General features: G+C 47.9%; 1 protein-coding gene and 1 non-coding gene across 2 annotated transcripts; one reads left to right on the top strand and one right to left on the bottom strand.

The window, feature by feature from the left end:
* Positions 1-877: 877 nt before the first annotated feature.
* LOC133232649 (intercellular adhesion molecule 2-like) lies at positions 878-19,954 on the bottom strand. The gene is made up of 7 exons (XM_061392364.1): positions 18,526-19,954; positions 11,219-11,323; positions 9,487-9,744; positions 7,911-8,231; positions 7,139-7,250; positions 2,399-2,503; positions 878-970 (listed from the first exon to the last, which is right to left on the bottom strand). The coding sequence occupies exons 2-7, from the start codon at positions 11,277-11,279 to the stop codon at positions 961-963; spliced, it is 867 nt and encodes a 288-aa protein (XP_061248348.1). The 5' UTR covers positions 11,280-11,323; positions 18,526-19,954; the 3' UTR covers positions 878-960.
* Positions 16,085-16,157, top strand: TRNAV-UAC (transfer RNA valine (anticodon UAC)). Its single transcript has one exon. It is a non-coding gene; the product is annotated as a tRNA-Val (tRNA).
* Positions 19,955-20,426: the final 472 nt, after the last annotated feature.

Below are 20,426 nucleotides of genomic sequence, written 5' to 3' on the forward strand. Positions count from 1 at the left end.
ATATGGAGACTTAGCAACAAACATTGGCTCAACAAATGAAAAACCCTTCATCAACACAATTTCTAATTAGCCCACTATACTTATAGTTTTCTAACTTCTCTAAAGAACCTGTTTTTAGAAGGTTTAAAGCATCTTGTGCCTCTCACGGTTGGGAGGCTGTGAGCAATCACATGTGGCCGGACAAGCCTGTCAGGCAGGCTAGAGAACCTTCAGAGGAGTTTGTAGGTTAAAACACTCTTATCACGCCCAGGAATTATTATTAACTGGAGTTCTAGGTTAACTCCTTCTCCAAAAGAGGTGGTGGGGGACAGCCCCCCGTAAAGTCAGAGATGTAGGTGAGCACAAAGTAGTAAAGTAGGCAGGCTCTGGTTATGGGGGTAGACGCTCGAGGATTTCCAGGGGGACTCCTGAGGCTCGATCCCGCCTTTGCGTATGTCGAGCCTCCTTCCTCATGACCTTTGCCATGGGCGGAGTACCTCACTCTGGCCCCCAACAGTTCACTTCTGAGCAAACTCAAAATCCTGATTGCTGGCAGGGATCTAGGAGGCCAGGGGAGGGTGTGAGCAGATTCTGAGCCTGTGGCCTGGACCCAGGAGCCCAGGGAAGTGCAGGCCATAGGAGAGTGCCCAGGAGCAGTGACAGAGCAGCTCGTTGTGGGTTTGCAGACACAGGCTCCGGCCTCGGGGAGCAGGGCCCCGTGGGAGACACTCACAGAACACGGTGATGTTGAAAACTTTCGTCTCCTGCTTGCCGGCACAGATGAAACTGCACACGAGGTGCTCATCCTTGGAGATGTTGTAGACCTTGAACAGCTTCCACTGAGCCTGGCTCTCCAGGAGTGTCTTGTTTAGGTGTGTCTCTAGAACAAGGCTCTTGGGGTCTGTGCAACTGGCAGTGCAATTAATCACCTGAAACTCTCCAGACCCCACCATCAGGTGCTCTGGCCCCTCGAACGCCTTCTCACCAGACCCTGGAAGGACAGAAAACACTGCTCAGCAGACACTCCCGCTGCCCTGCCCGGTGGGGCTGCCCACGATTAGCAGTCTCATCAACGGGTCTCTTCTGCTCCTCCCTCTTGATCACACATTACTGCCTCTGGTCTAGGCCAACGGGGAGGTGCCCTAGCTGTCTCCCTGCCCCTGACTGCTCTTCCAGCTTGTCCCCTCCAGGTGAGTCTTCCTCATGCACATCTTCTATCCCCATGCAGAGTATATTCGAACTCGCCCCCCAGCCCAATTGACCCCTTTCTGCTAAAGCTTCCCTGAACTGGAGGGAAGCTTGTCCTCTCAGGCCCCATGTCCATGAGTTCAGCTTCCCCCTCACTCCTTTCCTCTCTTCTGCAAATCCTTGTATAATACCAGCTGTGTGGCAGGCACCGTTCTAGGCTCTTCAAAGCTTGCCCTTGTGGAGCTCGCACTGCCGTGAAGGACACAGAGTAACCAACAAGCGAACTAGCCAGCCTGCCAGTTGGTGGGTAGCACCCAAGAGGGGAAATAGGGTGTGGGGTGGGGCTGCTACGTTAAATACTGTGCTCAGGACAGGTTTCATGGAAACAGACGTTTGAGGAAAGGAGGAAGGAAATGGGGGAGCTTGGTTGCCAGTGTCTGCAGAGGGCAGAAAACTAGCAGCGCCAAGACCCTGGTGGAGAAGACACCAGGATGGCTGGAGCCCAGCGAGGAAGAAGGCCAAGAATCATAACTGATCTCGGCCAGCTGGGCCTGTGCTCTGTCCTGTGTTCCCGCCACACCCTCACGCCCCCACCTAGCCCTCAGCTGGGGAAAGAGAAAGGTTCTCTAGGGAGAGAGAGAGAGCTGCCTTTGAATCCCGAGTTTGCCAGCTCTGTGGCCTTGGGCAAAGTGCTTTCCTTTTCTGAGCCTCAGTTTCTCCATCTGTCAAATGGGCTAGTAATCCCTTTCCTGCATGGTCGTCATGAAGGCACCTGACAGGTTTTCCAAAACAGAGTGCTCACACCTGGAGGCATTCTCCTTCCCCGTCCCCTGGACCACCCAGAAGGGGCTTCGTTTGCACGTTGATGGTCAGCAGAAGACGATGCCCTCCACTGACCTCTGCTGTCCACTGGGCCACCTCTGAAGACCCGCTGGGACGTGCCCTCACTTTCCCTTGAGCCCCAGCCTCCTTGGTCTCCCATCAGTCTCCACGACCTGCCACATCCACACACCCTGAAGTTATGGAGCCTGTTCAGCCCCAGGTGTGAAGGCCAGGTCCCCCATCTGCTGCCTCGGGGTCATGGGGTCATGGGGAAACCAGGCTTGCATAGCATCCCACACCCATGGTGGGCAGCCGCTGTGCTAAAGCCTCAGAGACTTCGGGACCAGGACCCCCTTCTCCACACCTAACCTCTGGCGGGAACACACCCAGTCTGGACCCCCAGGCTCACCTTGGCAGCAGAGCAGGGCGAGAAAGGCTGTGAGCGATCCCCGGCCACCAAAAGAGGACATCTCGGGTGGCCTCTGCAGGCTCACCGGGAACAGCTGAGGACTGCCTGCAGAGAGATGAAGGGCTCCGGTCAGGCAGGCGGCCGGGGAGGACTTACAGTTGCAGTCCTGAACCCCCAGCCTCTGTAAGCTGATGACCATATTTCCTCTCATTATCTGAGTGATCCTGGGGAGGCCACATGGAAGGCCATCTCCCAGGGCCACAAGTCTGCAAGAAGCTGGGCAGAGGAAGCCAGGAGTCAGCTGATAAGCAGGACATTCCTAGTCCTCCTGGTACTCTGCCCTCAGGAGTGGGGCGGGCACCCGGGGCTCATGTGTGTGTGATGTGTGTGCACACGGGGCCCCAAATCTGGGGAGCCCCGAATCCCACAGGACACTTTTTTGGTGTCAAAAGGGACCGATGTTCCAAGTTCGAAAGAGGGTTTGGGAGGCCGTAGCTGGACATTCTCCCCTGTCCTCTGCCCCTCCCCTTTTACATTTCTGGTGATGCACACGGTCCCCAGGCACTTTCTTGTCTCTTTTCTTAGCTAAATGTGACTTCACGTTACCAATTCAAGGAGGAAGGAAAAGGAAACTAGCATTTAATTGATGCCTATTCTCTGTTAGGGACAAAGTTATGGTTTTATACATCGTCTCATTATCACACCAAATCTACCAATGTTGATTGTGCATTCGAGGAAGTTCAGGGCTCAGGTGAATTAATAACTTGCCTAAATCAAACGATATTAGGTGATGGAACGGCAGTGAGAATTTAGGAATGAGGAGTGGTTGGTTGGAGAATTGGTGGTTGCCAGGAATTAAAGGGAGGGAGACATGGACTGAAAGAGCAGAGAGGACTTTAGGACGGAAAAGCCGCTCTGTTTGCTACTACAATGGTGCCTATGTGTCAGCACACACTTGCCCAAACCCACAGAATGTACACACCAAGACTGAACCGTAATGTCAACTATGATATTTGGGTGATAATGACGTGTCAATGCAGGCTCATCAGTCATGAGAAATGGACCACTCTGGTGGGGGATGTTGGTAACAGGAGAGGCTGTGCATGTGTGGTGACAAGAGGTATGTGGCAAGTCTCTATTTCCCCTAAGTTTTGCTCTAAGCCTAAAACTGCTCTTCTAAAAAGAAGTCTACTAAAAAAAAATGGAGAGAGTGGAGGACAGAGGAGCTGGTGTGCTACAGTCCATGGGGTTGAAAGAGTCGACATGACTTAGAGACGGAACAACGACAGAAAAATAGCTCAAACACACTGCCTTGGAAGGCAGCCTTCTGGGTCAGGATGCTTGTCAGCCATGGATGGTTGTTGCAAATGCAGGCCTTTATGACTTCCCTGGTGGTCCAGTTGTTAAGACTCTGCTTCCAAGTGTTTGATCCCTGGTCTGGGGAACTAACAGTCCATATGGGCATTACATATGCAGGTGGCATAGGCAAAAATAAAGAACCTGCAGGTTTTTAAACTCAGTTTTTAGCAGCTTTAGAGGAAGTCATGGTCTCAGTGCTTTCTAAATTCTCATGTCAGATTACATTTTAAAAATATACATGTATTTACTTGGCTGCACCAAGTCTTAGTTCTGGCATGCGGGATCTAGTTCCCTGACCAGCGATGGAACCCAGACCCCATGCGTTGGAGCTGGAAGTCTTAGCCACTGGACCACCAGGGAAGTTCCTCGGATTACCCTTTAGGAATATTTAAACACAAAACCCAGTTCTACATTGTTTATGAGACACATCTAGTGAGTAAGAGTGTCGAATGGTTGACAGTCGAAGAATGAAAAAAGATATACCAGGCAAAAGCTAACCAAAAGAAAAGCCAGGAAAGGTCTATTCATATCAAAGAAGAAGGAATTTTAAGACAAAAAATATTTATCAGGGATACAATGAGTACCTAGATTAAACGGTCAATTCATACAGAAATTATAACTGTTGTAAACTTGTAAGCACTTAGCTTGAAGGAACAACAAAGAGATAAAACCATCATCATAGCAAGAAATTTTAATACAACATCTCTCTATTATGAATAATGAAGCAAACATGAAAAGATGCTCAGCATCATTCATCAGGAGGGAAAGGCACATCAAAGCCACAATGAGACATCACCCCACCACTGTCAGAATGGTTATCATCAAAGACAACAAATAAAAACATTGGCAAGGGTGTGGAGAAAAGGGAGCCCTTGTGTCCTCCTGGTGGGATTGTAAATTGGTGTAAATGCTGTGGAGAAACGTGTAGGGGTGCCTCAAAAATTAAAAACAGAACTGCCGTATGATCCAGCCATTTCACTTCTGGCTATCCTCCTGAAGAAAACAAAAGCACTAATTCGACGACATACATGTGCACCACTGTCCACTGTGGCATCATTTCCAGTAGCCAACGTGTGAAAGCCTCCTGAATGTTCATCCATAGATGCATGAATAAAGATGGGTTTGGTATAATACACAACGGAATATTATTCAGCCATAAAGAATGAAATCTTGCCATTTTCGACAACACGGACAGACGTAGAGGGTATTATGCCAAGTGCAATGACTCAGACAGAGAAAGACAAATACCATGTGATTTCACATATATGCAGAATCTGAAAAACAAAACAAACAAAACCAAAGCCAGGCTCCTACATATAGAGAACAAATGGGTGGTTGCTGGAGGCAAGGGGCCGAGCAGGGTCCAAAATAGATGAATGGGCTTAAGAGGAGCAAAGCACCAATTACAGAGTAAGCCACAGGGATGTAACACAGCATGAGGAATATGGTCAGTAACACCAGAATAACTTTGTATGGAAGCAGGTGGACACTAGACTTACTGTGGTGATAATTGCATAATGTAGGCAAATACCAAACCCCTGTGTAGAACACCTGAAGGTTACATAATACTGTATATTATGAACCAGTCTAAAAATATGAAGAAATGTATCTTGCAATCACAAAAGAAGAAGACTATAGATTCATAGAAACAGAAAGCAGAACAGTGGTTGCCAGGGCCTGGGGGCAGGGGGAAATGGTGAGTTGTTTGTTTAATGGTATAGACTTTCAGTTTTGTGAGATAAAAAAGTTTTGAGGGCTAGTGCACTGGGATGACCCAGAGGGATGGTATGGGGAGGGAGGAGGGAGGAGGGTTCAGGATGGTGAACACATGTATACCTGTGGCGGATTCATTTTGATATTTGCAAAACTAATACAATTATGTATAGTTTAAAAATAAAATAAAATTTAAAAAAATAATAATAAAATAAAAAAATACTAAAAAAAAAAAGTTTTGAGATCCATCGTGAAACAATGTGAATGTAACCCAACCAAATGTACATTTAAAAACAGTTAAGTGGTGCATTTTGTGTTGGGTGTATTTTACCACAATTGAAAATTAATTTACACAACATTGCAAATCTGGGGCGGGGGAGCCTGGTCGGCTGCCCTCTGTGGGGTCGCACAGAGTCAGACACTACTGAAGCGACTTAGCAGCAGCAGCAGCAGCAGCAGTAAATCTTCAATAAACTTAAAAATTTAAAACGTACAAAAATTAAAAACTTATAAATCATTTATGCCAAGAAATATGAAACCACGTAGACCAAGTCTAGGAAAAAGTCAGTTCAGTTGAGTTGCTCGGTCGTGTCCAACTCTTTGTGGACACCCAAAAAGTACCTAACTTGATTGAAGAAGAAATAAAAAGCCTGAACAGTTGTCCAACTATTATAGAAATTACGTCCATAATTTGAAATCTCCCCACAAAGAAAATATCAAGTCTAGATAGCATTACAGAAGTTCAAGTAGGAATAATTCTAATCTTACAAAAACTCTTTCTGAGAATGAAAATAGCAGGAACACGCTCTAAGAGGCCAGTGGAACCTTAATACCAAAATGAGACAAGAATAGGATGAAATAGAAAAATTAGAAGCTAGTGTCACTCATGATTACAAATGCAAAATAAGAAAAATACAAACAGACCAAATCTAGCCATGTGTTAAAAATATTAGACTTCATATCCACGTTAGGCTTAGCTACGAAAAGTTGGTCGCAGGATAGAAGAGAAAGCTGCAAATGTCATTTATTATTGTTGGGAATAATAAACTTTGGTGCTTTATGTCACAGTACTTCTGCCCTCCTCTGAAATCATCTGTAGAGTGGTGGGGGCGGCCTGGCGGGAGGATCCCGGAGCCAAGCCACTGGGGCCCCCACACTCACCCCTGGATGCTGGCTCTGTTGGCAGAAGAGAGAAGTCAGAGCCGTGTCCTGGAGGGCCACGTGGGAACGGAGTGTCTCTCTGCCCCCCTGTGCCAGGGCGGGTCTCCCCACCCTCCCTTAGGAGGAAGTCACTCAGGGTCCCATGAGGCTGGGTGCCTAGTGCTCAGGCGGGCCGGCCTGGGGGCACACCAGGGCCTGGGTTTGCTGGGGCTCAGGAAGACCTCTGAAGGAGAGGGCGGAGGGAGGCTGAGGAGACATTTGGAGACAGAAGTTCAGCCAGGCCTGGTGGCTCCCCTTCCTGGCCAATCCCAGGGGGAGACACGAAGGCATGGGGTTAAGTCCAGGTGTTTGTATTCAGGCTGCTTCACATGGTCCCTCAGCCAGGCCTGGACCGCACCCTAAGGAGCCACAGTGAGTTCCAGTGGCCGCCATGACAGTGGCCACGCTGCTCACATAGGCTGTGCCTGGTGGCTCTGTCTCAGCTTCTTCTAAGTGGCTTGCACTCACGTGTTAGTTCTCTGCCATTGTTTGTATAAGCACAGGGGGACGAATGTCACAAACAAGAGCAGCAGCACTATCACGGTCACCATGATCACCATCTGGTTGCTGGGCTCGGGCTCTGGGGAGAGAAGGGGTAGAGGTCACAGAAGTCCTCCGGTCCCAGGTGCCAGGCTCCAGAGGGGCAGCTGTCTACCCGTCACCCACCCACCCACCCCTGGGCAGCCTGCTGTCACTCTGCATTGCAGGGATGAGTGGCAAATGGTGTTATCACTGGAGGGAAGGAGGACAGGGTCTGGGCCACCAGCCGGCCTCTGTGAGACCGTGAGGGCAGATGGACTCAGATGGTCCCCTTGCCATGCACTGCCAGACCTCATGGTCTGCGCTGTGGCGTGGTCCATGCCAAGCCCCTCCCTGGGCAGAGATGAGGGAGCTTTGGCCAAACTCTCTGAAGACAAAGAGGATCCTGGCCATCTAGGGTCACAGAAGTGGGACTCCAGGGGACCTTAGGGGTCAGACAGGTCAAATTTATCATTGCAGGGAGGGGTCAAGGCCAGAGAGACGAGCTTCACTTGGTTAAGGTCACCCAACTCACTCATGACCAAGCAACTAGTCAGGGTCCAAGCTGGAACTCGCCAGGAGCTCCAGGTAACCCCAGGGATCAAGTGCCGTTTCCCCGAGTGCCTCCCCTGAGCTGGCAGAGAGTGGGGCGAAGGCGTTTTCTTCCCCTGAAGGGCTGAAACCAAATGTCCCCGCTCCTGATCTGTGGGCTCCCCCTCACCTTTGACTTCAAGCCTCTGGGGATCTGAGACTCTGTGGACAAGGCCACCGCCACGAGAGCGCAGGTCCATCCAGGCCTCGCACCAGAAGTTATGGAGGCCGTCTTCCCTGTGAGCTGTGGTGTGGTGGGTGACCACGGCATCTCGGGGGAAACGTGCTGTCCCCACAAAGGTCTGATTGTACAAGATCTCAGTACCACGGAGCAGGGTGACAGTGAGGCCTTCGAGGGGTGCCACGGCGGGGACCCTGCACTCGATGGTGAACAGTGTCCCTACGGCCACTGAGGTGTGCGACAGCGTCAGCAGCACTTGCTTTGGAGGGTCTGCAGGAAAGCGGAAGGGAGGTCTGCTCAGGATGGGGGTGCAGCTCGGGCAGGCCCCACCCAGCCCAGACCATCCCCTGTGACCACGGTGTTCTCAGGAAGTGGGCTGGGGCTGGACGGAGGAAGCAGTTCAGGGTGAACGATGTCCTGGGTGGTAGTTTCAGGGACCTGATGACTTCTGCAACGGACAAGAAAGGAGGTGCCCTGGTGTCTCCAAAGAAAAGGTTCAGAATCAGTTCAGTCAACTAGAGAGATAAAAGTTTTGGCTGTGTCTCTTTCCTCTCCATAAATTCAATAGAAATTTCAAAAATTAAACAGTTGGATGGTTTTGTTGAGAGAGACTTAGAAGGGAGTACTCACTGGAATGGGGCCATGAATTGTGAGGGTGTTCAGGGGCGGAGGCAAGAGTCAGAGCTGCCTTGGTTTTCAGGATCAGGTTTAAAACTATTGCTATCCCTTAGATATTAAACTCCATGGTTCCCTGAGTTTCCTTTTTTTTTTTTTTTAAATCCAAGATTTATTTCTTTGGTTGTGCCAGGTCTTAGTTGTGGTATGTGGGATCTAGTTCCCTGACCAGGGACCAAACCTGGGTCCCCTCCATTGGGAGTGCACAGTCTTAGCCAGTGGACAACCAAGACATCTCCCTGGGTTCATTTTGAACTGGAATACCTAGCCCCCATTACCCCAGGATAATGTAGATTTAGGACATCTTTCTCCTCATTTGTCCACTGATGACAGTCCTGAGCGATACCCTGGGTGCCGAGCTTCCAGGAGAACCTTGGTCTCTCCATGGTCTCTGTGGCCCATGGACAGGTGTGTGTGTGTGATGGTCACACATTTGGAAAGGGCCCTCAGGGGAAGATAAGACCACGACCTTCTCTCCAGGAGGTGAATGGGTTACTGGAGAGTGTGCCAGCCCTCCTGATGCAGTCCCTGTTGCTTGTCAGGGCATGTGGGGTGTTCTGGTGATGGGTTGCTCCCCAGCTGGGAGGAGACAGAGGGAAACGACTTTTAGGTTTGTCTAAACCTGCTTGGATTGTCTGCTTCTGAGCAAATCTCAAAATCCCAGTTGCTGGCAGGGTTCGAGGAGGCCAGGGGAGGGTGTGAGCAGATTCTGAGCCTGTGCCTGGATCCAGAAGCCCAGGGAGGTGCAGGCCATAGGAGAGTGCCCAGGAGCAGTGACAGAGCAGCTCATTGTGGGTTTGCAGACACAGGCTCCGGCCTCGGGGAGCAGGGCCCCGTGGGCGACACTCACAAAACACGGTGATGTTGAAAACTTTCATCTCCTGCTTTCCGGCGCAGGTGAAACTGCACAGGAGCTGCTCATCCTTGGAGATGTTGTAGACCTTGAACAGCTTCCACTGAGCCTGGCTCTCCAGGAGAGTCTTGTTTAGGTGTGTCTCTAGAACAAGGCTCTTGGGGTCTGTGCAACTGGCAGTGCAATTAATCACTTGAACCTCTCCAGACCCCACCATCAGGTGCTCTGGGCCCTCGAACGCCTTCTCACCAGACCCTGGAAGGACACAAAACACTGCTCAGCAGACACCCCTGCTGCCCTGCCTGGCGGGGCTGCCCACGATGCGCAGTCTCATCAATGGGTCCCTTCTGCTCCTCCCTCTGTTCAGACATTACTGCCTCTGGTCTAGACCAAGGGGGATGCTCCCTAGCTGTCTCCCTGCCCCTGACTGCTCTTCCAGCTTGTCCCCTCCAGGTGAGTCTTCCTCATGCACATCTTCTATCCCCATTGAGATTATATTCGAACTCGCCCCCCAGCCAAATTACCCCTGCTCTGAAGGCCTCCCTGACCTGGAGTGGATCGTGTCCCCTCAGGCCCCATGTCCATGAGTTCAGCTCCTCCCTCACTCCTTCCCTCTCTTCTGCAAATCCTTGTGGAATACTAGCTGTGTAGCAGGCACTGTTCTAGGCTCTGGGGAGCCATCAGAGACGGAAGAAATTCAAAGGTTGCCCTTGTGGAGCTCCTGCTGCTGCGAAGGACACAGAGTAACCAACAAGCGAACTAGCCAGCCTGTCAATTGGTGGGTAGTGCCCCAGACAGGAAATAGGGAGTGGGGTGGGGCTGCTGCCTTAAATACTGTGGTCAGGACAGGTTTCATGGAAACAGTGACATTTGAGGAAAGGAGGAAGGAAATGGGGGGAGCTTATCTGCCAGTGTCTGCTAGGGCAGAAAACCAGCAGCGCCAAAATCCTGGTGGAGAAGACACCAGGATGGCTGGAGCCCAGTGAGGAAGAAGGCCAAGAATCGGAACTGATCTCGGCCAGCTGGGCCTGTGCTCTGTCCTGTGTTCCCACCACACCCACACACCCACATCTAGCCCTCAGCTGGGGAAAGAGAAAGGTTGTCTAGGGAGAGAGAGAGAGCTGCCTTTGAATCCCGAGTTTGCCAGCTCTGTGGCCTTGGGCAAAGTGCTTTCCTTTTCTGAGCCTCAGTTTCTCCATCTGTCAAATGGGCTAGTAATCCCTTTCCTGCATGGTCGTCATGAAGGCACCTGACAGGTTTTCAAAAAAAGAGTGCTCACACCTGGAGGCATTCTCCTTCCCTGTCCCCTGGGCCACCCAGAAGGGGCTTTGTTTGCACTTTGATGGTCAGCAGAAGACGATGCCTTCCATTGACCTCTGCTGTCCACTGGCCACCTCTGAAGACCTGCTGGGACGTTCCCTTACTTTCCCTTGAGCCCCAGCCTCCTTGGTCTCCCATCAGTCTCCACGACCTGCCACATCCAAACACCCTGAAGTTATGGGGACTCTTCAACCCAAAGTGTGAAGGCCAGGTCCCCCATCTGCCGCCCCGGGGTCATGGAGTCATGGTGAAACCAGGCTTGCATAGCATCCCACACCCGTGGTGAGCAGCCGCTGTGCTCAAAGCCTCAGCGACTGCGGGACCAGGACCCCCTTTTCCACACAGCACCAGGAGAACAGGCGCCCTAACCTCTGGCGGGAACACACCCAGTCTGGACCCCCAGGCTCACCTCGGCAGCAGAGCAGGGTGAGAAAGGCTGCGAGCGCTCCCCAGCCACCAAAAGGGGACATCTTGGGTGGCGTCCACAGGCTCACAGGAAACAGCTGAGGACTGCCTGCAGAGAGGTGAAGGGCTCCGGTCAGGCAGGCAGCGGGGAGGACTTGCAGTTGCAGTCCTGAACCCCCAGCCTTCTGTAAGCTGATGACTGTATTTCCTCTCATTATCTGAGTGGTCTTGGGGAGGCCATATGGAAGGCCAGCTCCTAGGGCCACAGGTCTGCAAGAAGCTGGGCAGAGGAAGCCAGGAGTCAGCTGATAAGCGGGACATACCTAGTCCTCCTGGCACGCTGCCATCAGGGGTGAGGCGGGCACACGGGGCTCATGTGTGTGTGATGCGTGTGCACACGGGGCATTTACCGCTACAAGCCCCAAATCTGAGAGCCCTGAATCCCACAGGACACTTTTTTGGTGTCAACAAGGGAGGGATTTTCCAAGTTGGAAAGAAGGTTTGGGAGGCAATAGCTGGACATTCTCCCCTGTCCTCTGCCCCTCCCCTTTTAGATTTCTGGTGATGCACACGGTCCCCAGGCACTTTCTTGTCTGTTTTCTTAGCTAAATGTGATTTCATGTTACTAATTCAAGGAGGAAGGAAAAGGAAACCAACATTTCACTGATGCCAATTCTCTGTTAGGGACTAATTTAAGGTTTAATATATCGTCTCATTATCACACCAAATCTAGCAATGTTGATTGTGCATCTGAGGAAGTTCAGGGCTCAGGTGAATTAATAACTTGCCTAAATCACAACGATATTAGGTGATAGAACTGCGGTGAGAATTTAGGAATGAGGAGTGGTTGGTTGGAGAATTGGTGGTTGCCAGGGATTAAAGGGAGGGAGACATGGACTGAAAGAGCAGAGAGGACTTTAGGATGGAGAAGCTGCTCTGTTTGCTACTACAATGGTGCATATGTGTCAGCACACACTTGCCCAAACCCACAGAATGTACACACCAAGACTGAACTGTAATGTCAACTATGATCTTTGGGTGATAATGACGTGTCAATGCAGGTTCATCAGTCATGAGAAATGGACCACTCTGGTGGGGGATGTTGGTAACAGGAGAGGCTGTGCATGTGTGGGGACAGGAGGTATGTGGCAAGTCTCTACTTCCCCTAAGTTTTGCTCTAAGCCTAAAACTGCTCTTCTAAAAAGAAGTCTACTAAAAAAATGGGGGTAGTAGAGGCCAGAGGAGCTGGTGTGTTACAGTCCATGGGGTTGAAAGAGTCGACACGACTTAGAGACGGAACAACGACAGAAAAATAGCTCAAACACACCACCCTGGAGGGCAGCCTTCTGGGTCAGGATGCTTGTCAGCCATGGATGGTTGTTGCAAATGCAGGCTTTTATGACTTCCCTGGCGTTCCAGTTGTTAAGACTCTGCTTCCAAGTGTTTGATCCCTGGTCTGGGGAACTAACATTCCATATGGGTGTTCCATATGTGCGTGGCATAGCCAAAAATAAAGAAACTGCAGGTTTTTAAACTCAATTTTTAGCAAGTTTAGAGGAAGTCATTTACTCGGTCATTTCTAAATGTTTATCTCAAATTACATTTGTAAAATATGTATTTACTTGGCTGCACCAAGTCTTAGTTCTGGCATGCGGGATCTAGTTCCCTGACCAGGGATGGAACCCAGGCCCCATGCATTGGAGCTGGAAGTCTTAGCCACTGGACCACCAGGGACGTTCCTCAGATTACACTTTAAAAGATATTTAAACACAAAACCCAGTTCTACATTGTTTATGAGACACATCTAATGAGTAAGAGTGTGGAATGGTTGACAGTCGAAGAATGAAAAAAGATATACCAGGCAAAAGCTAACCAAAAGAAAAGCCGGGAAAGGTTTATTCATATCAAAGAAGAAGGAATTTTAAGACAAAAAATATTTATTAGGGATACAATGAGTACCTAGATTAAACGGTCAATTCATGCAGAAATTATAATTGTTGTAAACTTGTAAGCACTTAGCTTGAAGGAACAACAAAGAGATAAAACCATCATCATAGCAAGAAGTTTTAATACAACATCTCTCTATTATGAATAATGAAGCAAATGTGAAAAGATGCTCAGCATCATTCATCATGAGAGAAAGGCACATCAAAGCCACAATGAGACATCACCCCACCACTGTCAGAATGGTTATCATCAAAGACAACAAATAAAAACATTGGCAAGGGTGTGGAGAAAAGGGAGCCCTCGTGTCCTCCTGGTGGGATTGTAAATTGGTGCGAATGCTGTGGAGAAACGTGTAGGGGTGCCTCAAAATTTAGAAATAGAACTGCCGTATGATCCAGCAATTTCACTTCTGGGTATCCTCCTGAAGAAAACAAAAGCACTAATTCGACAACATACATGTGCACCACTGTCCACTGTGGCATCATTTCCAGTAGCCAACGTGTGAAAGCCTCCTGAATGTTCATCCATAGATGCATGAGTAAAGATGGGTTTGGTATAATACACAACGGAATATTATTCAGCCATAAAGAATGAAATCTTGCCATTTTCGACAACACGGACAGACCTAGAGGGTATTATGCCAAGTGCAGTGACTCAGACAGAGAAAGACAAACACCATGTGATCTCACACATATGCAGAATCTGAAAAACAAAACAAACAAAACCAGAACCAGGCTCCTACATATAGAGAATAAAGGGGTGGTTGTTGGAGGCGAAGGGGCCGAGCAGGGTCCAAAATAGATGAATGGGATTAAGAGGGGCAAAGCACCAATTACAGAGTAAGCCACAGGGATGTAACACAGCATGAGGAATATGGTCAGTAATACTGGAATAACTTTGTATGGAAGCAGGTGGACACTAGACTTGTTGTGGTGATAATTGCATAATGTAGGCAAATACCAAAGCCCTGTGTAGAACACCTGAGGGTTACATAATACTGTATATTATAAGCCACTCTAAAAATATAAAGTAATGTATCTTGCAATTCACAAAAGAAGAAGACTATAGATTCATAGAAACAGAAAGCAGAACAGTGGTTGCCAGGGCCTGGGGGCAGGGGGAAATGGTGAGTTGTTTGTTTAATGGGTATAGACTTTCAGTTTTGTGAGATAAAATTAAGTTTTGAGATCCATCGTGAAACAATGTGAATGTAACCCAACCAAATGTACATTGAAAAAGAGTTATGTGGTGTATTTTGTGTTAGGTGTATTTTACCATAAATGAAAATTTAATTTACACAACATTGCAAATCTTCAATAAGCTTAAAAATTCAAAACTTACAAAAATTAAAAACTTATAAATCATTTATGCCAAGAAATATGAAACCAAGTAGAATAAGTCTTAGAAAAAGTCAGTTCAGTTCAGTCGCTCAGTCGTGTCCGACTCTTTGCAGACACGCAAAAAGTACCTAACTTGATTGAAGAAGAAATAAAAAGCTGGAACAGTTGTCCAACTATTATAGAAATTACATCCATAATTTGAAATCTCCCCACAAAGGAAATATCAAGTCTAGATACCATTACAGAAGTTTAAGTAGGGATAATTTTAATCTTACAAAAACTCTCTCTGAGAATGAAAATAGCAGGAACACGCTGTCTAAGAGGCCAGTGGAACCTTAATGCCAAAATGAGACAAGAATAGGATGAAATAGAAAACTTACAAGCCAGTGTCACTCATGAATACAAATGCAAAATAAAAACACAAACAGACCAAATCTAGCCATGTGTTAAAAATATTAGACATCATATCCAAGTTAGGCTTAGCTATGAAAAGCTGGTCGCACAATAGAAGAGAAAGCTGCAAATGTCATTTATTATTGTCGGGAATAGTAAACTTTGGTGCTTTATGTCACGATACTTCTGCCCTGCTCTGAAATCCTCTGTATTTACAGCAGAAAATTTCCTGCAACCTGAGACTCACCTTATGTTCCATGACCCCACCTCAAGTTTATACCATGTTTCCTTTTTGCTTTTTTGCCTCAGGGTCTTCTTCAATGCTTTAGGAGTCACTTAGATACCTGTTAGTGTTTCTTAGAAGCCTAGGAGTGTCAGGTTCCCTAACATGAAACCCTCAATCAAGGAGAGGCCAAGAGCTAGGAGAAACATGGTCCAGCCTCTTTCTTTTGGGGAGGCAGTTCTAGCCAGCATCCTGTAGACCTATCAGAGATTCTGAAAGGCTTGAACTCCCTTTGCTTACACCTGCAACACCAGTTATGCATCTTCTATTGGCTTTCTCTCCCCTGGTTCAGTCTTCTTCCTTCACTCCCTACTTCCTGGCCTCAATAATTCAGTAATCTACCTGAACTGAAGTCCTTGTTGCAGGCTCTACTCTGAAGGAGTCCAAACTAAAATCTTTTGTTACAGATTTAAGAAGAAAAAACGTATGATCATCTTAACAGATCTAGAAAAAAAATGATGACATTCAATATTCTTTCATGATAAAACCTCTTAGCAGACTAGAAGGAAATATCCTTAACATGATAAAGGAAACTTAGAAAAAGTTTGCATGTGTACTATTATTTTTTTAACATCTGTATTATCTTTTTAATGAGTACATCTTCAGAGTAATTCGTTTAAAATCTGGACCCAAACAAGGATGCCCACTATCTTTGCTTCTATGTTGACATTTTTACCAGATGTCCTAGAGAATATAGTAAGACAAGAAAAAGAAATTAAAGGACTAGGGATGAGAAAAGAGCAAAATCATCAGTTCTTTCATATAATGTGGTTCCTTAGATAGAACATTCAAATGAATGATTCAAAATAATCAGAGATTCTAGCAAGACAGCTAGCTGTAAGATCAATATCCAAAAAGAAATTGCTTTTGTATAGAACAGGAACATACAAAAATGTAATTTAGGACTTCCCTGGTGGTCCAGTGGTTAAGACTCTGCACTTACACTCCAGGGGCCACAGGTTTGATCCCTGGTCAGGGAAGTTCTGCATGTTGCACAGAGCATCCAGGAAAGAAAAGTAATCTTAAAAGCACACTATATTACAGCAGCAAAAAGATAGAAGTGATACATATACAGAAACAAAAAGATAGCAGAATATAAGACTTAGAGTCAGAAAGTTCTAAAACACAATTGAAAGACATTGAACACAATTTAAATAAATGTAGAACCCGCCCATGTTTGTGACTAAGGGATTCAATATTATAATGAGGACAATTTTCTTCCTACAGATTTAATGCAATTCTAATAGATCCCAATAAGGGATTTCATGGAAAACAAAAGATGATTCTAAACCTTATAATGGAAAGAACAAAAGGACCAAGACACCCCTAAAGAAGAATAAAATGAGGGGATTTGCGCTACTAGATATGAAGACTTACTATAAAATATAATTTTAGTGTAGATGCAGGCAAATTAACCAGTGGAACGGTAAAGTGCCCAGAAATAGTCTTGTGTGAAACTCACACCTGACAAACGTGGCCCTGGACATCACTGGGTGGAGAAGGAGATAAAAATGAATGATGCTTGATCAACTGGTCAACTATGTGGAGAAAAAAGATGGGAAACTTATCCCTACATTGCTCCCTTCATTGGGAGGGATGTATCCCTTCATTCCTCGCCTGGAATGAAGAAATCAATTCTATCTAATTTAAAGATTTACATGTAAAAGAACACTTTAAAAACTTTTATAAGAAAATATATACTTAGTCACTCAGTCGTGTCCAACTCTGTGACCCAGTGGACTGCAGACTGCCAGGCTCCACTGTCCATGGGATTTCCCAGGCGAGAATACTGGAGTGGGTTGCCATTTCCTACTTCAGGAGATCTTCCTGACCCAGGGGTCAACCCCTTGGCTCCTGCAGTGGATCTTGTGTTGCAGGCAAATTCTTTACCTGCTGAGCCACCAGGGAAATCTATAAAAACTATAGGAGAGTATGTTTATATCCTTGGGGAAAGGGAGGATTTCCTAAGCGAGACCTCAAGATCACCACTGCTAGAAAAAACAACTGAGAATTTTGAGTATATTAAAGACATGACGAACATTTCAAAGAAAACAAAATGTCTCAACTAATGATGCTTTTACTCAGTAAGAGCAAGGGAAATTAAAACCACAATGAGGAACCACTTTATATCTACTAGATTGGCAGAAGTTAAGAAAGTCGACCACACACACACACACACAAAAAGAAAGTCGACCACACCAATTGTTGGAGAGGCTGTGGGTCTATAGGAACTCGTATATTGCTGGTGAGAGTCTATTTTAGTTCTCTGAGAAATAATCAGGCATTATCTTCTAATGCTGAATAGTATAACCCACAATTCCACCCTTAGATATATGCCCTAGAGAAACTCTTGCACTAAGACCCAGAAGACCTGTCCCCTGCTTACTATCTGTATGACCCCGAACATGTCCCTTTAATCTCTGTGTGCCTCAGTTTTCTCTTCTGTAAAATGGGATTAACCATAGCACATTCCTTATGGGCATAGTGTGTGGATTAAACTAATTAAATGACAATATTAACAAGTATTCAAAACAGTAGCTGGCACACAGTTTATGTTATAGAACTATTACATCAAATGAAAATAAATGCATATGTGATAAAGCACTAAATTAAAGAAAGAATCAAGAGAACAATAAAAAGGGACTTTGGGAGGGTGGTTATTTATGTCTGGGTGGGAGGTGAGTAGCACAGTAGGTAGATGGAAAGTTTAGTGGTAGTTCGTCCTTGGGTTGAGTGTTGGGTTCAGGGCTGATTGTTACATTATCTTACTGTGCAATACACATGCATGTTACATAGATGTGTTCATTATGTGTCACATAGTAAATTTTACAAAAAGAATACAAAGGGAAAAGAGAAATTCCCACATATCTAGAAAGAAGAGGCTCCTTGAGACTATGAGCCACAGGGTAGGAAAAGTCCCTTCTAACCAGGTAGGACTTCATTGAATGGGATTCATCAGGAACCTTGGGTGTGACCCCAAGAGGCTGGGGACTGTACTTGTCCCCTAAGCATCAGCTCTGAGCTCAGTCCAGATGACCTGGACCCACGTGGGCCATGGCGGGAAGGCAGCCCCAGGCTTCTAAGTCAGTTGTGTGCTTGACAGAGCAGTGGAGGAAGAGAAGGGACAAAAAGAGAAAATAACCACAAAGCAATAGGCTGTTGGACTCGAGAGATGTCTGGCTGAGCTCCTCATGCAACGACCAAGGAGCCGGAGGAAATTTTGTAGCAACTGCAGCCCCTGGGCTTATGGGAGACAGGGAGAGAAAGCACAAGAACTCAAGTGTTGATTGACAGTCTATCCCAAGCCCTATCCACTCTGCCAAGAGGGAAGCAGGGAGCAACACCTACCTGTATCAGCAAACGGGTGATGCCCTGATGGGTAAACAGGGTGGCTGAGGTCCAGCTTCCAGCAGCTGTTGTTCCCTGGGCTGCTGCTGGTTCAACAAGTGTTGCCTGGTTTTGGACTGATTTCCCTTCTCAGAAGTCACGTGCTTCCTGTCTCAGCTCTGACCTCACAGTAACATCACTTTCTGTTTATTACCTCTTGTTTTAAATCCCGGTAAATATATACCGGGGCTTCCCAGGTGGCTCATTGTTTAAGGATCCGCCTGCCAATGTCGGGGCCGATTCCTGAGTCGGGAAGATCCCCTGGAGAATGAAAAGACACCCCACTCCAGTGTTCTTGCCTGGGAAATCCCAAGGACAGAGGAGTCTGGCGGGGTATAGTGCATGGGGTCCCAAATAGTCAGACGTGACTGAGCATGCACGCATGCATTCAAGGGACCAAGACAGTGGAGGCCACACAAGCTGAAGCCTCCCTGGTGGGGATCTTAGTTCCTCAACCAGGAAGTGAGCTCGGGTCACAGCAGCGAAACTGCTACTCATCACTGGACCAGCAGGAAATTCCCTCTGCACTCTTTTTTTTTCTTTTTTTTTTTTTTTTGATGTGTGGTTTCTGTGCTCCTGGGAGCCTTGGATGAATGAGACAGATCCAGGATGAATCAACCTCTGAACCCCTGCAGGAGGCTTGTCAGCATCAGGGAGCAGGGTCTTCCCTGTATACGAATCCCCAACCACCAAACTCTTCTACTTACAACTAAGAACGATTGTGTTCTGAGATCTTTTCACATCTGCCACTTCACCTAACAATTAAAAAAACCCTCCCCTGGCAGAGTAGCTTTGTACCAAGAGGCAGAGTTTCAGAGCTGGTGCTAGGCAGCCAGCTGGGCTCACCCCCAAGCAGAGGTTTTGCTCTCACAGGCTTGCCCCTCAGCGCCTGCCACTGAAAGTCCTGGCTTAGGAAAGACACAAATGAGTATGTGTCTGAGACCAAGACAGGGCTTTCCCGGTGGCCGAGTGGTAAAGGGTCCACCTGCCGATGCAGGAGATGCAGGAGGCTGGGGTTCGATCACTGGGTAGGAAGATCCCCCAGAAGAGCGAATGGCAACCCTTCCATATTCTTGCCTGGGGAATCCCTGGACAGATAACCCTGGCGGACGACAGTCCATGGGGTTGCAAGGAGTCGGACACGACTGAAGAGACTGAGCACAGCGCAGACAGGAGGAGGGGCAGGGAGTCTGACACTGTGTCCCCTTCCATTTGCACAACCCCCAGCTCTCCTTGGAGGGTCAACAGGAGGAGGAGACGGAACCGCAGGAGGAGGGCCCTCTGGGTTTCCACCACACTACCTGCCCTGCCCGCTGCCTGCCCTGGGCCCCCTGCTCCCCGGGACAGGCCCTCTCCTTCCCCCTCACCTACACCAGCCCTGCTTGCAGGACTCGACTGAGGTTCAGCACCACCATCCAGCATCTGAGAAAGGGGAGCTCAGTGAGGCTGGGGGTCTGGGTGCTGTCAGGGCCTTGCCCTGGGGTTGGAAGAGGGAGCCAGGGGCCAGGGGTGGTGTGGGAGACCTGTGGGTGAAATTGCTGAGGCCACCCCAGGAACTCTGATGGGGGGTCTCTTTTCTCTTCTCCATCCCAGCAGAGCCGTGCCCGACCCCCACCCACCAGTGCCATGGGAACTGTGGGTGCAGATGTATCCCCGGCTTCAGGGAGGGACCGGGTGGGTGGTCAGCAGGGCCTAGGCCAAGGGAGAGATCGGAGTGCTGGAAGGGCCATGTGCCCTGGGGCGGTGGGGGGTGGTCTTATTATTACCACAGACCAGGGTTCTGTCCCCTTAACTTTTCTTCCTTGGGGTCCACTGAGGCAGGGGGTAGTCACGGTGAGGGTGCTTCTCCCCCCAGACTACTG

The sequence above is a fragment of the Bos javanicus genome, chromosome 19 (assembly GCF_032452875.1).
Source record: "Bos javanicus breed banteng chromosome 19, ARS-OSU_banteng_1.0, whole genome shotgun sequence".
NCBI classification, from domain to species: Eukaryota; Metazoa; Chordata; class Mammalia; order Artiodactyla; family Bovidae; genus Bos; species Bos javanicus.